Source organism: Trachurus trachurus (genome assembly GCF_905171665.1).
Source record: "Trachurus trachurus genome assembly, chromosome: 9".
In the NCBI taxonomy this organism is placed as follows: domain Eukaryota; kingdom Metazoa; phylum Chordata; class Actinopteri; order Carangiformes; family Carangidae; genus Trachurus; species Trachurus trachurus.
In genome coordinates, this window is record NC_139895.1 from 15,126,437 (window position 1) to 15,146,828 (window position 20,392).

General features: G+C 41.1%; 2 protein-coding genes across 2 annotated transcripts; one reads left to right on the top strand and one right to left on the bottom strand.

Moving 5' to 3' along the window:
- Nucleotides 1-1,886: 1,886 nt before the first annotated feature.
- On the bottom strand, nucleotides 1,887-8,594 carry ak6 (adenylate kinase 6). Its single transcript, XM_083979729.1, has 6 exons — nucleotides 8,464-8,594; nucleotides 8,300-8,376; nucleotides 3,647-3,739; nucleotides 3,454-3,512; nucleotides 3,080-3,225; nucleotides 1,887-2,368 (listed from the first exon to the last, which is right to left on the bottom strand). The coding sequence occupies exons 2-6, from the start codon at nucleotides 8,334-8,336 to the stop codon at nucleotides 2,179-2,181; spliced, it is 525 nt and encodes a 174-aa protein (XP_083835855.1). The 5' UTR covers nucleotides 8,337-8,376; nucleotides 8,464-8,594; the 3' UTR covers nucleotides 1,887-2,178.
- A 58-nt stretch (nucleotides 8,595-8,652) lies between these two features.
- On the top strand, nucleotides 8,653-18,696 carry rad17 (RAD17 checkpoint clamp loader component). Its single transcript, XM_083979725.1, has 17 exons — nucleotides 8,653-8,797; nucleotides 9,124-9,219; nucleotides 10,140-10,373; nucleotides 10,596-10,670; nucleotides 10,856-10,994; nucleotides 11,768-11,904; nucleotides 13,727-13,779; nucleotides 13,996-14,121; nucleotides 15,146-15,215; nucleotides 15,310-15,421; nucleotides 15,523-15,699; nucleotides 15,823-15,926; nucleotides 16,021-16,167; nucleotides 16,419-16,547; nucleotides 16,938-17,058; nucleotides 17,340-17,397; nucleotides 17,870-18,696. The coding sequence occupies exons 2-17, from the start codon at nucleotides 9,178-9,180 to the stop codon at nucleotides 18,057-18,059; spliced, it is 1,914 nt and encodes a 637-aa protein (XP_083835851.1). The 5' UTR covers nucleotides 8,653-8,797; nucleotides 9,124-9,177; the 3' UTR covers nucleotides 18,060-18,696.
- The last annotated feature ends 1,696 nt before the right edge of the window (nucleotides 18,697-20,392 follow it).

Genomic DNA, 20,392 nt, shown 5'->3' on the forward strand with positions numbered 1-20,392 from the left:
GTGTGATTTTTTTAAAAACATGATTAAAAATGAAACACCATTTTGTAGCGACTACTGTAGGCTACATGTGGTAGGACCGCAGCACTGTAATAAGCTTTTATTCTGAAAAAAAAGAAAAAGAAAAAAGAATGGTAACGGAAAGTTGACGTAACACGTTCTGTTCAGAAATGACAACTGTTCGCGTTACTCTCGAGAAGTTACTAAAAGTTTGTCCTTTTCGCCGGGGAGAACATACAATTTACGTCATACAAACCACATGGGTTCATAAGAAGAAATGTTCACGAGAACCGGTTGTCTCACTACAGCCCGGAACACCTGAGGCACTAAAGTCAAACATTTTAAAAGTGAGCTATCATTAACATGATCAATGACGACATGCACCAACACCTTAAACACCACCAATGGTTTTGAACATACCTTCCACAGGCACAGCTTCACTGAACACTGAGCTCAGTGCTGACTGTGTGCTACTACATGTGTACTGTACAGATGTTGCCTCCCTCAAGTGTGCACGTCACCGACTCCTTGGAGACTCCTTGGTCACACGGATCCAGCACCTGCAGCCAGGGGCCTTTAACCAGGAACACGAGGAAAACAAGAGACCTAGAGAAGCACAAAAGACTAAAGAGAAAGAGATTGATCAGATGTATTAACCCGTGCACACAGGCTTTATAGAAATTACTCTTTATAAATGATAATCAACTTGAAAACACTCCCACAACCTGACCATAAATGGCCAATGCAAATTCTGTGGAGGCTGTGTCAACAAAACAAAGCCTGAGAGGCTGACAGCTGTTAAAAAAAACAAAACATAACATCCAGCACACAGAGATCTCTCTATCTCTCAACAGGTGATCAGGAGTCCAGGGGACAGGTGTCACGTAAGGTGGCTGGAGAAGAGAAAACCTGAGCAGTCAAATCTAGAAAAATAATCAGTAAGTCATGCTTGGGAAATATTTATAGTATTAGAAGAATTGATGATAAATCGACCAACACTCAGTTTCTCCAGATCGAAATAAAACATATTATTTATTTAATTAACGTGCCTGAAAAGAAAAGAAACAAGGGCTTCCATAAGCAAAGAAGAGAGGTCCATACAGTGAGGAGATCTCAATTAATAGAGGTAACCAAACGCAAACTGGAAAACATTACGTCAATAGTCAGTTGTGTAGTGTAGGTGTTAGATAGGGCTAAATAAAACTAAAAATAATGTATTAAATTGTTTCTAAACAGGTGAGGCCGGTCAGGCAGAAGAGCCTGATCAAAGGAAGCAAAGACAGGCCAAAACAATCAATGTCATGTCACACAAATGTCATCTAGCGGCACTATGGTGGTATATCTGGTGCCTCACTGCAAGAAGGTTAGGGCCTGAGACTTTTCTATGTGGAGATAACATACTCTCCCTGTGTCTGTGTGGGTTCACCGGTCAACTGGTATTGGTATGAATTGCTTGGTTGAAGAAAAAATAACTTTTCATCACCACTTTGTTGTAAACTATTATCGTATTTGAATCATTTCAACCAGGGCAACGATGGCGGTGAGTGACAGTAACAGACGACAACATGCCTGTCATTCTGATGTAATACTCCTCCACTCCTATGTCTGATGAAACTTTTGGTTTTCTTGTTTCTAAATGTCATACCAGTCATGTGAAAAACTGGTGTAGCATCATAGTAGGGTGAGCATCTTGTACTGATTCAGTAAGGGACAGCCGCGTTTTATTATTCAATACAGGTCGGCCCCATATTTTACGGTACGATCCAGTGTTATTATCGGTTTATTCATTCTGGTAAATAATGTTTAGGCAATTCTTGTGTTATGTCTGTGTAATAACAAATGGCTGTGCTGTACTGTCTCAGTGAGGTTCAGCCAGAGTGACACTCTTTCTCACTGCACATTTATTTATACAAATTTAAATGACAAACATGCAGCAGTGTGTGATATTTTGATATGACACCAGCTTTCACAATTTAAAATGTATACAATAGGTAAATGATCAGCTAGTGTAACAAAGTCCTGGTCCTCGTGGCTCCAGATTCGGAAAACAGGCCCCTGAAGAAAGCGCTCATACTTTATATCATCCGTCGTCAAAATTTATGAAAATAAATGCAGATTGGAAAATAACAATTCATGTATAATTGTCCAAATAGTGTTTGTTGACAGTTCTGCCAACAGCCTCTAGTTGTTGTCCTTCATCCACTGCTCAGTCCACTGCACTATCTGCTCCATGTTGCGGTCCAAGTCTTCAGGAGTGTTGCTGGGCAGCTGGTGGACGATCTCCTCTTTGTAGGCCTCCATGGCCTCCTCGTAGATGGTCTGGAAGATCTCGCACTGCACGTTGTCCTGCAGCTTCTTCCCAGAGTAACCCCTGTCAGTCACACAGAGGACAGAGTCCACTTCAGACCAGGACCAGAGAGACAAACTGGAACGACTATGTGATAACTAACCACCATTAAAAACAGGTACAATGATGGGATTTATCAAGCACCTCTCCAGTTTATGGAAATAAAAGTGATGATATGATTAAAAAGTGGCCAATGCCACAGTTGGTTCAGTGAATTTTTGTCAAATCTGCTGGTGCTGGCGTCTGTTAGTGTAAAAATGTCATGCTACTTATGGTCAGTTAATGTACAGTCATTTTCATCAGCAGGTAGCGACTACGTTAGGGTAAACAAGAAATTTGACTGCCATGCAAAACTAGCTAAAAATATAATTCCAGTCAATAACCACCCCTTTAAATCCTCTAGTAGTGTTAAATAACACCCAATGTTATCGTGGATTGTTTTTGTCATTTTTTTTGTATATTGTTGTATGTATAACTTACAATACAAATAAATATGCCGCAGTTGAGTGTGACTTAAAATAACATACCATCAAATGTTTATATTAATATGTATATTATGTCTTAGAAAGTCATTATACTGACTGGAGAATGATTATTTATGCGTATAATCAATCTTATCAGTCCTGTTATTATATAACTATATAACTTATATTTGAAATATTCCATCCTGGCTAGAGTTTGACCCTTAACTAAGTGCTGTAAACTCTACACACACACACACTGAAATGAGGTTACCTGTTCTCTAGCCGTGTGAACAGCTGAGTGTTGTCTGTGCGCAGAACAAAGACGATGTGAAACCAGCGCTCGGGAAACAGGTCACAGCCGTGATAGTCGACAATGACACCGCCTGCTATCATCTTTTCATCCAGCTCATCCACCACCTGAGGGATCATAGCAAGTCACAGTGTTACAACATTTAAATCCACTCAGCCCTGGGAAAAAAGACACACACCTCAGTTCACAGACCACATGGACTCAGCTGCTCAGTTGTGGTGATAGTCTTATCTGCCCAGAACTGGACCGGCACAGTGCCTGTTTTCTGGCAGTGTGTTTCTGTTTGTGTTCAGTAAAGATCAACGTGTCACAACCCAAAGAGTTATTTAACTCACCCTGTCCTCGTCCAGAATGGGACACTGGTACTCGTCATCATAACCGTCATAAAGTTCTCCTGGGGACAGAGAATCAGGATCATCCTTTAATCTGCATTCATTTGTACACCAACAATGCACAAGGACAATGACCAGTAGCGGTTTCACAATAGGATTTACTTCAGTATGTGTTTCTGTCAGTTGAAGTATTTACCTTCCTTGGCCAGGTCTCCTATGTTGACATACTCAAGTCCTGTCCGCTGGGCGAGCTCCTTCCCTAAGGTGGTTTTTCCAACACCAGGGGTTCCTGTGAGATACATTAAATATTGGAGTAGGACTAAAGGTGAGGTCATGCATGCAACATAATCTGGTGAGGTCTGATCAGGCTTTTGAACACTGCCAATGACTCCTGCCTCGTTTGTATTATTCCAAAAGATAACTAGAAAAAAATCCCAATGTTATGGAGGAAACCAGAGTGACAAGAACAAATCATTCCAGCTGCCGTCCATATGCCTAGACAGATAGAATAGAATAGAAAATACTTTAGTAATCCCTAGGAGGGAAATTCAGATTGTCCAGCAGCACAATATGATATAAATGATAGAAAATGATATAAAAAGTAAACTTGTATAACCCATGGATCCATGGTAGGCCTGTAACTTAACAAAAGGCATTGTGCATTTTGATGGCAGCAGGAATGATATCTGACAACAGTGGATATTGTCATATTTCCCTTAATGTACAATCATTTTTATTTGATCAAAAAGTATAAAAAACACCCCTTGTTACAATACTTTGTTGTTATATTTGGACTGACTGTATCCACATATTATATTGAGTCATCTATAGATGGATCGTGTTGCTCAGGTGTGAAGATACAGGGGTCGGTGGTACAAAACCACTAACTCCTTTAGTTAAGGTTAAAGGGATAGTAGCATTTTTTTAAAGTGGGGTTGTATGATCTACAAATAGCCCCTAAGTACTTTAATTGCAGTAGAAGACTCTCTGCACTCCTCCCATTAGCAACGCCAGCCCATAGCCCATAGCCCTGCCCAGAGATTTACAACATACATTGTTGTGAATGGACCCAAAGAAACGGCCTATTTTCGGGGCCTAAAAGCGGTTTTACGTGAAAAAAAATACACAGCTTCATTGTTCGCTATAAAATATTTTTTTCCAGCCGCTCAAAGTGCAGGAAAAACACAGTTTTTATTTGGAGCTCAGCTACCCAACTGTTGATCGGCAGGCGCTAACCCTGGGCGGAGGGATACGTGAGTTGGTTAGGTCCAAATAAAAACTGCGTTTTTCCTGCACTGAAGGGCTGGAAAAAATTATATTATAGCGAACAATGGAACTGTGTATTTCTTTTCAAGTAAAACCGCTTTTAGGCCCCGAAAATAGGCTGTTTCTTTGGGTCCATTCACAACAATGTACTATGTTGTAAATCTCTGGGCAGGGCTAGGGCTGGCGTTGCTAACGGGAGGAGTGTAGAGAGTCTTCTACTGCAATTAAAGTATAGAGATTGCCAGCGTGTCGTCATCATGACGTATTCCCGGCGGGGAACGCAAAGCATTGTGGGAATCTATGGCACAAACAAACGCGCCAGACTTTGAATTTGTGGAGGCAAGAACGCCAGTTTCAAATATCTACTGCTCTGGTTTGAAGATGCCGTCAACCTGCTGTGTTGTGAATTGCAACAGTCGTTCGCACGATAGACAGGGCAAAAAGATCCGCAATGGACTTTCGTTTTTTTGTTTACCAGCATGGAAAGTTGGGCAGCAGGTTAATGTCAGCGGACCACACCTTATGTTCATAGGGATCCAGCCCTTTGATTGTCTTTATTTTGTCCTCGTATCGTTTCTTTGCGGCTGGATTTAGTTTTAGGCGGTATGGTTCTTTGTTGTTTCCCTTTGCCCGCTGCATTGTGCCAGTTAATTCTGTTTTTTTTTATTGTACTTTTGTTATTATTTAGGGGAGCGCCGGGTCGATTGATACACTTTTCATTTAGACGTCTTTTTCAAAGATGACGTTATGTACACAAACATTTTTATCATGTGATCAACAACTCACATGTGTATTCTCTTAATTACAAGTGTAATTTAACACATATGTTGGATGATCGCGCTGTTTTATAACTTTGAACGTAAGTTGACATTTGTCTCAAACGCCCCACCTATGCGGGTCGTTTGAGACACAGAGGAGGGACGGTTGAAACAGCATGTTTTAAACAGAAACTACTGACATTACTCTCGTTTTTATGCAGCATATCAGACAACATACTAGTGTACTAGTTATTGCCAAAATGTCACATAATTTCTCACAATATAAATAGGTCAAATAAATATTTTTGTCCCGTGCGTAATTGTCAAGATCCGCATTTCGATTAAACTCGCCTTTCTTCTTTTGTACGAGTTGTTGGACAACTGCATTTTCATTTCATTTACTTATTTCCCTGTCCTGAGTCATGTTTATGGATACACAGTTGAACATATTGTCATTTTACCCTCGGCATTTCCCCCTCACTTTGCTGAATATCTGTTGATTCACGTCATAAACACGAACATTAAAAATATGTGGTGTTTATTAAAAATACATGTTGTTCATTAAAATCGGTTGTTGTTCATTGCAAAACAGTTAGGGTATTAATTTGGTGATTTATATACAGATATTGATCGCGCAATGTGACCACAATCACTACGCACGGTGGCGTGAGGGACATTTGAAACAGCTGTATCAATCGTCCCTGCAGCGACTACTGACACTTCAACCTGTTTTGCCTCTAAACTTCAAAACTATGACATTGCATACATTAGGACCTGTTTATGTACGAATTCATCTGTTGTTAGGTCATATTATTATTGCATGAAACACACAATACAACTTTTGATCACAAAAAAACTACAGCACCTAACATTTTACTTTCCGTAGTCAAAAACAGGTTCGCGCTAATAACTTTTGAATGGCGTGACGTAATTTCACAAGCTTTCCCAGGATTGGTCGGTGTTGAGTGCTGAACATAGTGACAAAATCTGACGGTTCAAGCTTGTGTGGTTTTCGAGGAAATCGCTGTGTATCAATCGTCCGTGTCTAGCGCGCTATGTAGATCGGGGGAAATTGGCCAAAGATACCCACAATCCTTTGCGTTTCTGATGACGTTGCCGCCCAGTTGGTCACGTGTCTTGGCAATCTCTAGTGGTTTTCAGATGACGTCACGTGGAACGTCACGACTGCAGATGGAGGGCAGGAAGTGTTTTGCCCGCAGGAAAACAATAGGAAAATGCCTACGGTCTGCTCTGTCTACGGCTGTTCAAAACGGTCAAACCGGGAAAATCAAAAAAGTTACTTGAGAGTTCCTAAGGTAGTAACACATAAAGGACTCAAATTTCAACAACTGACCGTAAAACGGTGTGTGGGAGGGACGGAAGTGACCATAGTAAACAAACGGTGTTCTAGCCTCCTACAGTAAAACTGGCACATAGAAAGAGGAGTAAAGCAATATATTAAGCGGCAATATATATTTAAGCATCAACGATGTTCAGCCAAACCCACATAGTTTGAAACAACGTTCAAAACACACACAGCCAGTGTCACAACTAAGCATATAAAGCCCGCTAGCTTAATGCTAACGTATATGTAAAACACCATAGACGGGCTAACAGAAATTAGCATGCAGTTTACAGCCAGTAAAGCTGCTAAAAACTGTTTTAATTGTGGCTTTAGCGCTGTTAACACGTCACCGTTTAATCCAGAGTCTGTGGTCAGTTTATAACGCTGGGGAATTTGCTCCGATGTTTGTTCTGGGAGAAGTGCAGAGTCTGTGTGAGCCCCGACCGGGGACCAGGGCAGCGGCTGTCACAGCAGCAGCAGCCGCTCTACTGAGCTGATCTGCCGGGGCCGACCGTCCTCCTCCCGGAGGAGGAAACGAGCCAAGTAACGTATCCGCACGCTTTTAGAGGTTTACTGCTGGCTGGTTAAATTATTTTTCGGAGATTAATGTTGGTCTCATTGATGAAATTTAACTGTGGCAGTGGCATTAGTTTGTTTGAATGAAAAGTGAGCAGGGCTGCTTCTGGGCTACGGACTGAAATCACCACATTTACGTAAATGAATAAATGTTTTTACAATGAACCGATCAGTCTAATAAATTTTATTTTGTTAAATCGACATGGTTACTGTACATGGCAAAGATTATTACCACTTTATGACTTAAAATTACTCTGTATTTCTATGGGAGTCCTATGGGAGTGTCGCCACTCTGTTATATCAATCGCTCTGGTCGAGGCGGTGTGTTTCACTGCTTCCTTTCTCCCGATTTAAGGTTGTATGGATCGTATCCGATATATTTCTCAAATTTTTGGTGATACCTGCTACGTGCAGGCTCGACCAAAAGCTTCGGAGTACTCGCTTTCCATTATTTTCAGGCACCGCTCTCCACTTCCTGCCCTCCATCTGACATCGCCCCGCCCCCTTCGCGTCATCATAACCACGTGACTGAAAACAAGCTATAGGGGCTATTTGTAGATCATACAACCCCACAAAAAAATGCTACTATCCCTTTAAGTTAAGTAATTTAAAACAGTGAAATACTATGGAGACAGTTTGTTTGCTGGACTTTGGTGTTATCAAGGAAGCAGCCAACACTGAAGGAGTAAGCTGTTTTCATTTTACAGTAGATTAATGTGTACTTTAGGAGAGAGTTGCCCTGACAACGTGATACGTCACTCACATCCATCTCCGCCACCATGACGTGACGGTTGATGCCATTAATTAAGACGTCTGCTTAGGGCTAGTGACTGGTTTGTTCTCCTGTAATTGAATTAAATGTAATCTTATCGGCTGGTTGGTGGGGAGGACGGAGGTGTGTCACCTGTGAGCAGTATGTTCGGTCTCTTCCTCATCTTCATAGCTCTTCAGCAGCAGCAGCACGTGTCTGGACGACTCCACCTGAAAACACAGAGCGGCCCTGTTATATTTCTTTCCGCCATTTTACACTGCGACTGTTCGTATCAAATGAGTTAAAAAAAAACAAACCTGAACAAAAAGCTGACAAGAAATTAAGATACTTCTATAAATCGCCGTTTGTCGTCACAGTGGCCTCAGCAGTACCAGCAGCGGATCAACCAACACACATACATACACAAACACTACCGCCAACCCGAGGCTTCGCGACGCTTTTACGTCAGTGACGCGCCACTTTGCGGCACTCGGTGTCCACGGAGTTTAAATGCGATGGTTTAACTGTTGACTAACTGCGACGTTACTCACGGTTTGAGTCACAAGTCCGCTGTTTATTTACACCCGAACCGGGGATTGAAGTTACGAGACCACCGCGGTCCGGTTCGGACACACCAGATGGTGGAGCACGGTGAGTTAACACATACACACATCATGTTAGCTTTCCTCAAACTAGTTCACTGTCCGACTCCTCACTGTCACTTTGTGTTTTGTAGCCAGTTTCACAACATTTCCCCCTCGTCCACAGGTTAAAAATGCCCCGTTATTGGCTTATTAAAAAGTTTAACATAATGTGTTTAACATGTTTGTAGCTGAGTTCAAGCACAATTACAGCGAAAAGTTCAAAAGCCCCAGATAAATAAAGCAACATGCACCCGAAACACCCACCAACCTGTCTTGGTATCAGCTCCATCACCACCATCATCATCATCACCCCCTGTTCCCGCTGCTGTGCAGGTCCCCAGGTCCCCGCTGAGCTGCTCCCCTCCATGTGAAACACCACGGTGAAGGATGAACAAGCTCTCTCTGGGAGATAAAGCTGCTTCGAGCAGGGTAAGTTCAGTAAAGCGATAATTACATCGCGTGTTTGTTTTTCTTCCTTGATCAGAATCTCTGTTTTGTTCACTGTATTGATATCAATACGGAGCCACATAACATAGCTACCTCAAAACATTACAGTGCAACACAAACTACTGTCCATTCTCTAACGCAGGTTAACACCATCGCCTTCATTTTATTGTAGGCCTGTTGTTATTAAACAACGCAATGTTTTTAACGCAGTAATCTGATCTCTGTTCTTTCTGCATTGGAAATCAAGCTTTGTTCAAAGCACTGGACCAACTCTGTTGAAGAAGTCTCTCTAATATGGAGCTCTCCAACTTTTTTTTCCTTCTTTAACAAAGTCAAAGGTGTTGAGAGCTCCGTATGTCTTAAATTACTAGTTACATTTATTCACTTATCGTATCAAGACACTTAAACTGCTCTTCAAACTAAATCATTTGTCATTGAGTCATCAAAAATCCACATCTAAAAGTCAGTCACAGCTGAGCACAACGACATGAACATTACTGCAAATAAACACACCTGCACACAGAAACGAGAGAAAAAAAACAACAAAGAGAGAGAAGAAGCTCCTCAGTGGTTCAGACAGAACAGGAACTTAAAACTGATAATTCACTACACCTCATTTTCCTAAATGCAAACAAACATGGGCTAAACACAATGCTGCAGTGGAAACCCACGGTTTATCTCAATCTATCAGTAGCAACATGTTTCCTGTTTGTTGACAAAGTGTAGTTTGTGTCAACAGAGTTGCTTTCATGACATATTGTCTACAGCACATCTGATGTAACTGAGCATTAATAATTTGGTGTTGAAGGATGTGTCTGTGTGTCTTTTACAACGTGGCAGCAAGAACATTGTGAAACTGTTCGTGCTGAATATCTAATCAGTTTTGTTTTTATTTACAACAGGTGAACCGCTGGGTGGATCCATCTTTCATTGATTTGACCGGGGAAAGCTTCTCTCTGTCTGGGAGGAGAAAAGGCAGCCAGGCTTCTGGTGCTGCAGCTAAATCCAAAAGGGGGGGAAGGAAGAGGAAAGGAGAAACCGGCAGCTCAGACCCGTACACGTCCTGTCTACTGAAAGAGTCTGTCCAGAGCGACCAGGATGAGCCCTGGGTGGACAGATATTTACCCCGTTCACAGGTCAGCATCAGTACTTTAGACACTTGTTCTGGTATCGATAAATACATTTGGATTCAGCCACTCTGAATGTGATGGCTCTTCTCTGCACATTTCTCTCCGTTGCCACATTTAGTTATCACATACAACAGGTGTAAAGACAAATGTGAGCAGCCTTTCAGAGGGACTGAAAGGTCTGAAGGGTTGTGTTATGCTCATCACCCTAGTCACTGTGTGTGTTTGCAGGCTGAGCTGGCTGTGCACAAGAAGAAGATTGAGGAGGTGGAGAATTGGATGAAAGTGCACACAAACTCATCAAAGGTAAGTAGTGTTTGTTATTTTAATATTCGGAAACTTCACTAATCTGTAGCACTGTCATGTCATAAAAACTCATCTATTTCTTATAACCAGTGGAAAACTAAGCTGTGCTCTAATGAATCAGAAATCTGCAGTTTACAATTTGTATGTAAAAGGATAAAGCATCACCTCTCTGTTGTCATAAGCAGGGTGACATCTTACTGCTGACGGGGCCATCGGGCTGTGGAAAGACCGCTACCGTCCAGGTTCTGTGTCGGGAGCTGGGCTTCAGGATTCAGGAGTGGATCAACCCCACGAACCTGGAGACGTACAGCAGCAGTCAGAACGGTCAGGAGAATCCCTGTCTGTCGTACCTGTCTCCGTCAGACCGAGTGATACAAGGGTCAATGACGTGATGCAATACAATGTCAAGTGGTGTAACTGGTATTTTTTCATACAAATCTGATTATATACAGGAAAATAAATCGGGACTCATAAAATGTGGAATAAATGTAATTCACTTTTGCAATGCAGCACTATGTTTCTTGACAAATTTTACATAATCTGTCACATTATTTAGAAAAAAAAGGTGGTTTAATATAGAAACAGCAAAAAAATCTCTTTCAATTGAATTTTTTCAGAAGAAAGTATACTTTTTATAAGTACACTTAAATCCAGCATAGGTGGATCAAACATTTAATATTTATCATTCTTTTGTGATTACACCATTTGACATTTTCAGAGCATTTTGTTAAAAAATGGTTCAAATGTAATTTCAAATTACATAAAACCAACATGAATACAAAATGTACATTTTAACAAATCTGATCCATGCTTTTAAAACAATTATAATTTGTTTATTTTCATTTATTAAAAAAAATTGTCACTGACCCATAAAGTAAACTGGTCTTTATGATGCAAAACTGAACTTGAATGACCAGAGAAAACGCTTCTGTTGGACTGTGTCAGAGTTTTTATTTTGAAAGGTGTCCCTAACATTTTGTCCACTTAATGTTTGTAAATGAGGATTAATGTTTTTCATGTGAATGCAGATGGAAGTTTTCCATGTGATGAATAATCACGGGTAACCACACCACTGTCCTGTTGTCCTGGGTTCACAGATTGGAGGACGAATGGTTTTTACCCGAGCTCCCAGTTAGCCCAGTTCCAGGACTTCCTCCTCAGAGCCAACAAGTATAACTGCCTGAGGATGACGGGTGATGAAGGAGCTGCAGACAGGAAGCTCATACTGGTGGAGGTATGTACTACATCTATTCTCACGTGTTCCCCAGGGTGTCATTTGTCTCTGTTGGTTGGATGTTAAGAATAGATTGTTATATTTTTTTTGGTGGTATTTATTGGAAATATTATCACAACTAAGATGCCAAATGTTTTTTTCATAGAAAATGATCCTTTAGTTCAGAGACGCATAATTACTCGACATGCTGCTGGAGGTTATTTATCTTACCTAGGAGACTTTCTCAACGTACAGTAATATATACAGAGCTATGAAGGAGTGGATTGCCCTTCCTATTTATGTTACACAACAGAAAAACATAGTAAGTTTTAAAATAAAACTAAGCGATTATTATTTAACTCATACTTTCGACCTTTAGTGCAAATTTACAAACAGGTAATTTGTAAATACTTGATCTCAGTGTTGAGTCATGGCATCTTTGTGAGCCAGGATATACATTAAATGTTTTGATGATTCAATGTAGGAGCTTGTTACTCTGATGTTTAGTGTTCAACTTGGGTGTTCTGTGTGTATTTGTATGTATAGGCTCTATGCCGAGGGTCACATGACCAAACCGGAAAAAGGGTAACTCCACTTCCGCTGAGATTCTGACAAGCACAACGCGCAGTAAAAACTAATCAAACCCACTTCATTTTTCCACGATTTTGTAGTTGCTCTTCCCAGGATGGCACAACAACTTTTTTATTCACGATGCCTGCAGGAATTACCCAATCTGAGCATGTCCGACGTCCATCGAATCATATCTAAAGCTCCTACCACGAAAATGGACAAGCTTAATGTTAATAGTTGTGCTAATGCTAACTCTCGCTGTCTGTACTGCCAGGTTATAGACTACTTGTTCCCTGCAAATTCTCACGATTGATTACTGGCTGAGTTAATCTGTTTTTATGAGCCTGTCATCGGTTCACTGCTATTCCAACATGGAAATAAACATTTAAGACTTCCACTGCTTATTTTCCTCATATGTAATGTAGCCTATAATGTAAAAAACATCTTGTGGACATGGTAAAAAGGTTAAAAGCTCTAAAAAATGCCTTCTCTATATTTCTGTATACTTTGCAATTACCAGTTTGAAAAAAAGATTACACAAAGGAATGAAATATGAAGTTTATTCAACAATGTCCATTGTTAACATAAAAAAAACATTAAACTTGTAACCTCCTTGTATGACGTCGGTCTGAAGGAAGTGCCGGCTGCAGACGGTGGTGCTCTTTTTTATTATTAAGTTTTTTCTTTTAATATTGTGAATCCACTTCTTTCTTTGGTCCACATCCTTGGGGAACGAATGTAAACTGACAGAGCTGTTGAATCTCCCTGACATAGGGCATTCAGGAACACAGCAAAAGCTGTGGTTGCTAGCACTTCACCTTCTTTTCCCTGTCTTTACTCGACATTTTTCAAACATAAAACATAAAAGCGATAAAAAACATTATACATTACATACAACATAAAAGAGACTATAACGTTATAACTACCTGTAGCAAAAGAACGCGTAGAAGTAGCTGGCTGTGGTGTGTTTGATTTGTTTTTACCGCGCGTTGTGCTTGTCAGAATCTAAGCGGAAGTGGAGTTACCCGTTTTCCGGTTTGGTCATGTGACCCTCGGCATAGAGCCTATTAGGTGTGTGTCTTTTATATGTATTTTCGTTTTGTATGTATTAAGTATTTGATATGTATAGTCACTTATGAAAATGAAAAGACACCAGGAAGAATAGTTTCTTTGGGATCTTAATAAACTAAACATTTCAGTGTCAGTTTGTTAGTATTCAGTTGGTTGTTCACCTGAGCTAACGTCATCATCTTCATCTTCATCACTTCCTCAGGATTTGCCAAACCAGTTCTACAGGCAGCCAGGTAGCCTGCATGATAACCTGAGGTGAGAGGAGCTCAGGTTTCTACCTTTCATACAAAACTTAACACCACATGATCTGACACTTTATGAGGACACAGATATTAATCCACCAGTGAAGTCAGAATCACGGTGTACCTTTCTTTAAGACAGAATTGACCGACTGCATTCAGTACTCTGAACTATACAGTGTGTGTACTGTGTGTGTGACTCTGTGTTGCTGTGTGTGTGTATGTGTTCCAGGCGCTTTGTGAAGACCGGTCGATGTCCCCTGGTCTTCATTGTGTCAGACAGTCTGAGCGGAGACAGCAGCTCACGCCTTCTGTTTCCCAGAGAGATTCAGGAGGAGCTGGACATCAGCAGCATCAGGTTCCCACTTTTACTTTACTGCTGGCTGAGACATGGATGTTAGACCTTTATATCAGTCCCCAGAGACATCACACTTGTGTAATGTCAAATCCTACTCAGAGGGTCAAACTCATGCCTTAAACTTAAAGGGATACTTCACCCAAAATCAAAATGCTTTTGGAGTTCCAGGGGGGGGTCCGGCTGGCAATGGATTTTCATATAATGGCGGCGGATAGAGTTCACTTTTGAATCGTCCAAAACACACACTATGAAACATCCAGATACCACCATACTGCTCGTCCGTACTGACCCAAGTGTCCTGAAGCCGGAAAAAATTAATTTGATCTCTGTTTTTAGCCTTGTTGTTGTAGTAGCTCCCAGTGGCTCTGTTGATGTTTGTGCGCATGCGCAAGATTTTCTGCGAGATGTTCGTTCGGATGTATGATGTAAACACGGAAGAACATCTCGCAGAAAATCTTGCGCATCTGGTGCAGCTACTGGAAGCTACTGCTACAACAAGGCTAAAAACAGAGATCAAATTTTTTTTTTTCCGAAAAACGTTTTCATGTCGCGGCTTCAGGACACTTGGGTCAGTGCAGACGAGCAGTATGGAGGTATTTGGATGTTTCATAGTGTGTGTTTTGGACGATTCAAAAGTGAGCTCTATCCACCGCCTTTAAATGAAAATCCATTGCCAGCCGGACCCCCCCCCCTGGAACTGCAAAAACGTTTTGATAACTCCAAAAGTTCTCCAAACCCCTCCTTGGCATGACAGTGAGTAGAAAATTGATGAATTATTGAATTTGGGTGAAGTATCCCTTAGCCCTGTAGATGAGCCCTTGCTGTGCACAGTGAAATGACGTGAAGTGAAACCCATGTCTGAGAAGTCTCTCAACAAAAGTTTGCAACCTGTGGTGACTTTACATCTGAATGGGGGTCAAGCAGCTGTTCATTGCTCAACAGCCTGGTTGCTTCACTGTTGCTATTAGAAGACAATATTTTGTGGCAAATCGATGTATTCCTGAATGTTGTTCTCTGTTTCCAGTTTTAATCCAGTGGCTCCAACTGCTATGATGAAAGTCCTGACCCGTATTTCAACTGTGGAGGCAGCAAAGGTGAGAGGAAATCTTCCAAATGACTATACATTTAGATATGTTTTTTTTTTTAAATGTTTCTAGAGTATATTATTTTCCTAATTCATCCAAGCAGAGCTGTGGGAGGATATGTGTCCCAGACCAGACAGTATTGGACGCGCTGTGTTCAGGAAGCTCAGGAGATATCCGCAGCGCCATCAACAGCCTCCAGTTTTCCTCGCTCCCAGGTCAGAGGTTTCATCCACACACCAGCGAACCCCTCAGGGCAGATGTTGTCTCACCAGCTCACCTCAAAAAACACCTGTTTGTCTTCATTTTAACTCTGCAGACACATCGCTGGAGAAGAGGCTGTGGCCGATAAAGAAAGACAAACCCGTGACGTCCAGGACAAACCAGAAGAAGAGGTCGAAACAGACAAAAGAGCATGAAGTGGAGATGGCGATTGGAGGGAAAGATGCCTCTCTGTTCCTGTTCAGAGCTCTAGGAAAGATCCTGCATTGCAAACGTGAGTCGGATCTCCAGTTTCCAGCCTCTGCTCTGGTCAGAAGAGTCAAACCAAGTTGTGATGGCTTTGACTGAGCCACATGAAGGGAAATAGTCTGAATACAGGTTTGCTTGTCATCAACAGGAGGGAGTCATGAAGGTGGTGAAGCAGCTGAAGGAAGCTCTGGACCTGCTCTAGCATCTCACCTGTCTCATCATCACAGAGAAACGTTACTAGTGGACCCTGAGGTGAACACATGATTCTCTGCAGCTCATAACAGGACACAAACACTTTGTCTCCTTTAAGTCTCACACTCAGAATCCGCCTGTCTCTTTTGCTCAGCTGGTCGTTGAACGCTCACACATGTCCGGAGAGTTCTTCAACCTTTACCTCCACCAGAACTACCTGGACTTCTTCTCCGAGATGGAGGACGTGGACCGGGCCAGCGAGTACCTGTCTGACGCAGACCTCTTCACTGCCGACTGGACGGTCAGTCTCTCCCTAGATGTAGTGTTACTGTTGTTTGGATGTTATATTTCAGGAGTTGCTTTTGCATAAATACATATAACATCCCATCAGTTCACTATCCCTCCACTTAGTCGCTTGTAACACACAGACTGGAAGCCTCTGACTTTACACAACTGTATTGCCATGTATCTGTTTAGTTTAGTCCGTGTAATTATATCAACAAGATGGTCAGTGATGGATCGAGTGTGTTTAAAGCGCTGTGCTGTTTTCAGAGCCGCAGCACGATGGTGCATTATGGGTATTCAGTGGCCACTAGAGGGATCCTTCACTCCAACTCTCAGCAAGTTTCTGTCGGCTTCAGACCTCTGCACAAACCCGGCTGGCTGCTCATCAGCAAAAAGGTGAGACCTACCGAGGCTGTAGCCTGATGGTGGCTTACATTCTCCTCTAAGACTGGTTTGAGCCTGTTTTAATTCTGGTTTTACTGTCAAAAGAGACTTGGGTCTTTGATTTGTTGTCAGTGTTGTTTTCACAAAGTATAACTTACCTGCCCCATACCTGGTATGATTCAGTTTAATTTGTTTCAGGTTATATTCTGTTAACATGAAATTACATATAAATATATTCTTTTGTCTGATTAACAACAAATTATCAACTAACTTATTTTTAATCCACAGTTACTTTCTCAGAGCGTCTCAGTCTGGATTGTTGTTGTTCAGCTGCTTCTCATGTGTCTCATGTGAGACAGACTATAAAAATAAACTGTAACGAGACTGATGTTGTTCCTTCAGTACCGGGAGAACTGCCTGGCGGCCCAGAGTCTGTTCAGCAGCTTCTGCCTGTCTCCAGTCAGCCTGCAGACCGAGCTGCTGCCATACCTGGCCAAGCTCACCAACCCCATGAGGAACCAAGGTAACGCACATCTGCTGGTCTGAGTACAGCTGTGAGGACACTCACTGACATGGCACTTTACCCAGCCCCTTCCTCACTTCATCAAATGTAAACTGAACCGGATTCTAACCTTAAAACTAGAATTAGATTATGTCAATTTACCTGATGTTAATTAATAATGATTATTAAAACCTTCAGCTGTGATAATGGCATCTCTCTGTAATCACCTGAGCTGTGTGGTCTCACGTAAATGAGTCAGTTGTATTAATGTCATTACCTGTGTGATTCGCTCTGTCCCCCAGCTCAGATAGCTTTCATCCAAGACGTGGGTCAGATGCCACTGAGGAGGTTCGCCAACAGGTACAGCACACATTTTATCTACCCCCACAATACAATTATGACAAAGAATGAACAGGGTGTGTCTGTCGCCCTCTGTGGTCCACTATGTAGGGAATTTGCACTTGTTTTTTTAATTTCTAAAAGCTGCTGACAGGCTGTCCTCACTCACTGTGAACAGAAAGTTTGACGGAGTAGAGCCTCAGTCATGACCCCACTGAAGGGAAAAAATATATCCAGAATAAAGTAATAATATTGTAACTGAGAATTAAGTTGTAATATTAACAATCAAATCATCATTTTTTTATGTTATGAGAATAAACTTTTAATGTTAAAATTTCATGTTCATGATGATAATGTTACGTAATGATATGGCTTTATTCTTGATTTTTTTTAATACATCAATACACTGTTGCAAGTATTTATTTAAGTTTATTTGTACCTTCCGTGCTCTGTCTTTATTTCTCTCTTTGAACCTGAATTTTAATGTGTGTAGATTAAAACTGGAGGCTCTAACGGACAAAGACTCAGGCCAGCTGGACACAGACAGTGAGGAGGTGGAGGAGAAAGCAGAAGGTCAGGGTGGAGCTGAGGAGGGTCTGCCCGCCAGTCAGCCTCCACCTACTACGAACCAAGTCCTGCTGGAGGAGGAGGACCTGATCATAGAGGAGTATATCAGTGACTAACACAGCTTTCCATCTTTACATCCACTGTCATACTGTGACTCACTTTCACTTTTCTATTGCCCAGTTTTTTAAACACTGAGTTGTGGTTTAGTTTTGGAGGAAGGTGAGCACCAGGTGAAGAGATAAGAGCTCTGAGATCAGGTATTTGATGTGAGGAGAAATGTTACAGTCCTCTTTAAGTTTAATTTTAGTCATGGTGTGAACTGAGCTGGTTCTCCACCTGGTCCTGACCTTCCTCCGTCCCATTACTGACTGTGATAATAGTTCTGGAGGTAGTTCTGTTTTATTGAGGTTTCATTTGTAGACATTTTTTTCAAGCCTGAGCTGAATGTGATTAAGTGGCTGTAACAATGAACGACGCACAGGGATTCTTTCTTATTATCTCGCAAAGTGACCTTTAACAGTTCAGTTCTACCAACTGTCAGTATTTATTAGTCTTCATGTGCAAGCCTTTTGTTTTGTACATCTTCTTGTTTTGTTTCTTGGTGAACTGTCCTGTAAACCAGCCTGTAGCCAATGTTTGTCTTTACTCTGTCTCGTGGGTGGAGGACAGGCAACATCACGTTAATTAATGCTTATTAAAGGGTTAAATGTTTAAATCCAAATAAGTGTGTGAATAAAAAATACTGTGTGAAAAGCTTAACATGTGGCTCTTTACCTGAACATTATCTCTTCCCCCTCACACACACACACACACGCACACACACCCTCACATCCAATATTTACTCAGCAGTTTCACATGCAGCAGCTTTCCCTCTGGTGATAGTGACTCACTGATTGACAACAACTGGATCCTGAACTGACTTTCAACGTAAATTCAACAAATTATCTACTACCATAAACTCTTAAAAAAGAAAAAGGAAATTTACTGTATTTGAAGAACGAACATTTTATTGTGAAAAGTTTGGTTAAATGTCCTTCCTCATAGTTTAATTGTTGTTTAACAAGTTTTTAAGTTTTAAAATAAGAAATAAAATATATATTTGTTGTTATCAAACATTGTTATGAAGTTATTCCCGCGCTGCGCTTTGTTTTTATATTATAAACATAGTTACTTAGGGTAGTTTACTTTGAAGGCAATGACCGGAAGTGGCGCGTGGTGCTGGTTTAGCTTGACGACAGGACTTCAGGATGTACGCGGCTGGACCGGTGGAGCAGAGCGTGTTTCTCAACTCTGAGCGGATTAATTAGAAACATTAACACGAGATAGAAGTTATTTAGTTCAGACTTTAGTGGTTAAAGTTTAGTTAAATAACTTTTGTTTTCGTCGGTGTCGGTGGAAACCGGAGAGGACCGAGGAACAGGTGTATCAGTTCAGAGCTGCCGGTAAGAGGAAGTGGAAACAACCACTTTACATTAAAGAGCAATAATAGCGCTTTTAATTAGTTTTTGGGTTATTTCTATTCAAGTTGGCGTTGTTTCATCACGTCTTAACATAACTGCTATATTTAGGCTAATCATTCATTTAGTCTTTCCTCATCTAGATCATCAACAGGGTATTGTAGCTAGTGATCAATAATCAATACGACAGCACAGCTGGATGTTTTAACTGAAATATAAATCTTTTCTTTTAAATAATTTGACAAATGTTGTGAAAATGTTCAGTGAAATGAACGGTTTCAAATCGGCTTTTTACAGGTCAATAAACCCTCTAACTCATTGATAGTTGGTATTTTAAATAATTTGGTCAACAAAACCAAAACATGATAAACGTAAGAAACATGAAAAGTAGCCTAGGTTATAGACTGTTGTAGGAGACAAACTGATTAAACTACACAATCTAATAACACTGGAGCCTATAGGCCTAATATCCTGTCATCACAGGATATTAGGTAGGCTATCACAGCCAAATTTAGGATGATGAATTTTTGGGTGGAGTATTTTGCGTCATAAAGCAAGGCAAGGCAATTTTATTTGTATAGCCCGTTTTTACAAACAGTTTGTCTCAAAGGGCTTTACATGGCATCACAGCAACATCCTCTGCCCTTAGACCCTCACATCGCCTGAGGAAAAACTCCAGGACAGCAACAGAGGAGGGATCCCTCACCTAGGATGTGCAGACGTGCAATAGATGTTGTATAGGCCTACATAACACAGAATATGGAAAACATAGAAATGTTAACAAGAAAGGACTATGCACATGATTTGAATGGAGCTTGATCTGTGTGTAGCTGAAGAAGGTGACAACTATTTAAAATACAACAAAGGAACTTAATATAAATCAATGAATTAGATTTTAACAAAGTTTTAGGCTATATGACAATGAAACAGTCCCGTCCACACTGGTCTAATTAAACCACAAAAAAAACGTCCCAATGTTTAAAATCTGTGAT

Bases quoted from the DNA above. Each gene is read 5' to 3' on its own strand.
- rad17 (XM_083979725.1), top strand. From the start codon at position 9,178: ATGAACAAGCTCTCTCTGGGAGATAAAGCTGCTTCGAGCAGG. The intron at 11,905-13,726 runs GTATGTACTACA...TCACTTCCTCAG, and splicing joins GGAAGCTCATACTGGTGGAG to GATTTGCCAAACCAGTTCTA. The intron at 13,780-13,995 runs GTGAGAGGAGCT...TATGTGTTCCAG, and splicing joins AGCCTGCATGATAACCTGAG to GCGCTTTGTGAAGACCGGTC.
- ak6 (XM_083979729.1), bottom strand. From the start codon at position 8,336: ATGAAGATGAGGAAGAGACCGAACATACTGCTCACAG. The intron at 3,740-8,299 runs GTGACACACCTC...TGTATCTCACAG, and splicing joins ACCGAACATACTGCTCACAG to GAACCCCTGGTGTTGGAAAA. The intron at 2,369-3,079 runs GTAACCTCATTT...TGTGACTGACAG, and splicing joins TTCACACGGCTAGAGAACAG to GGGTTACTCTGGGAAGAAGC.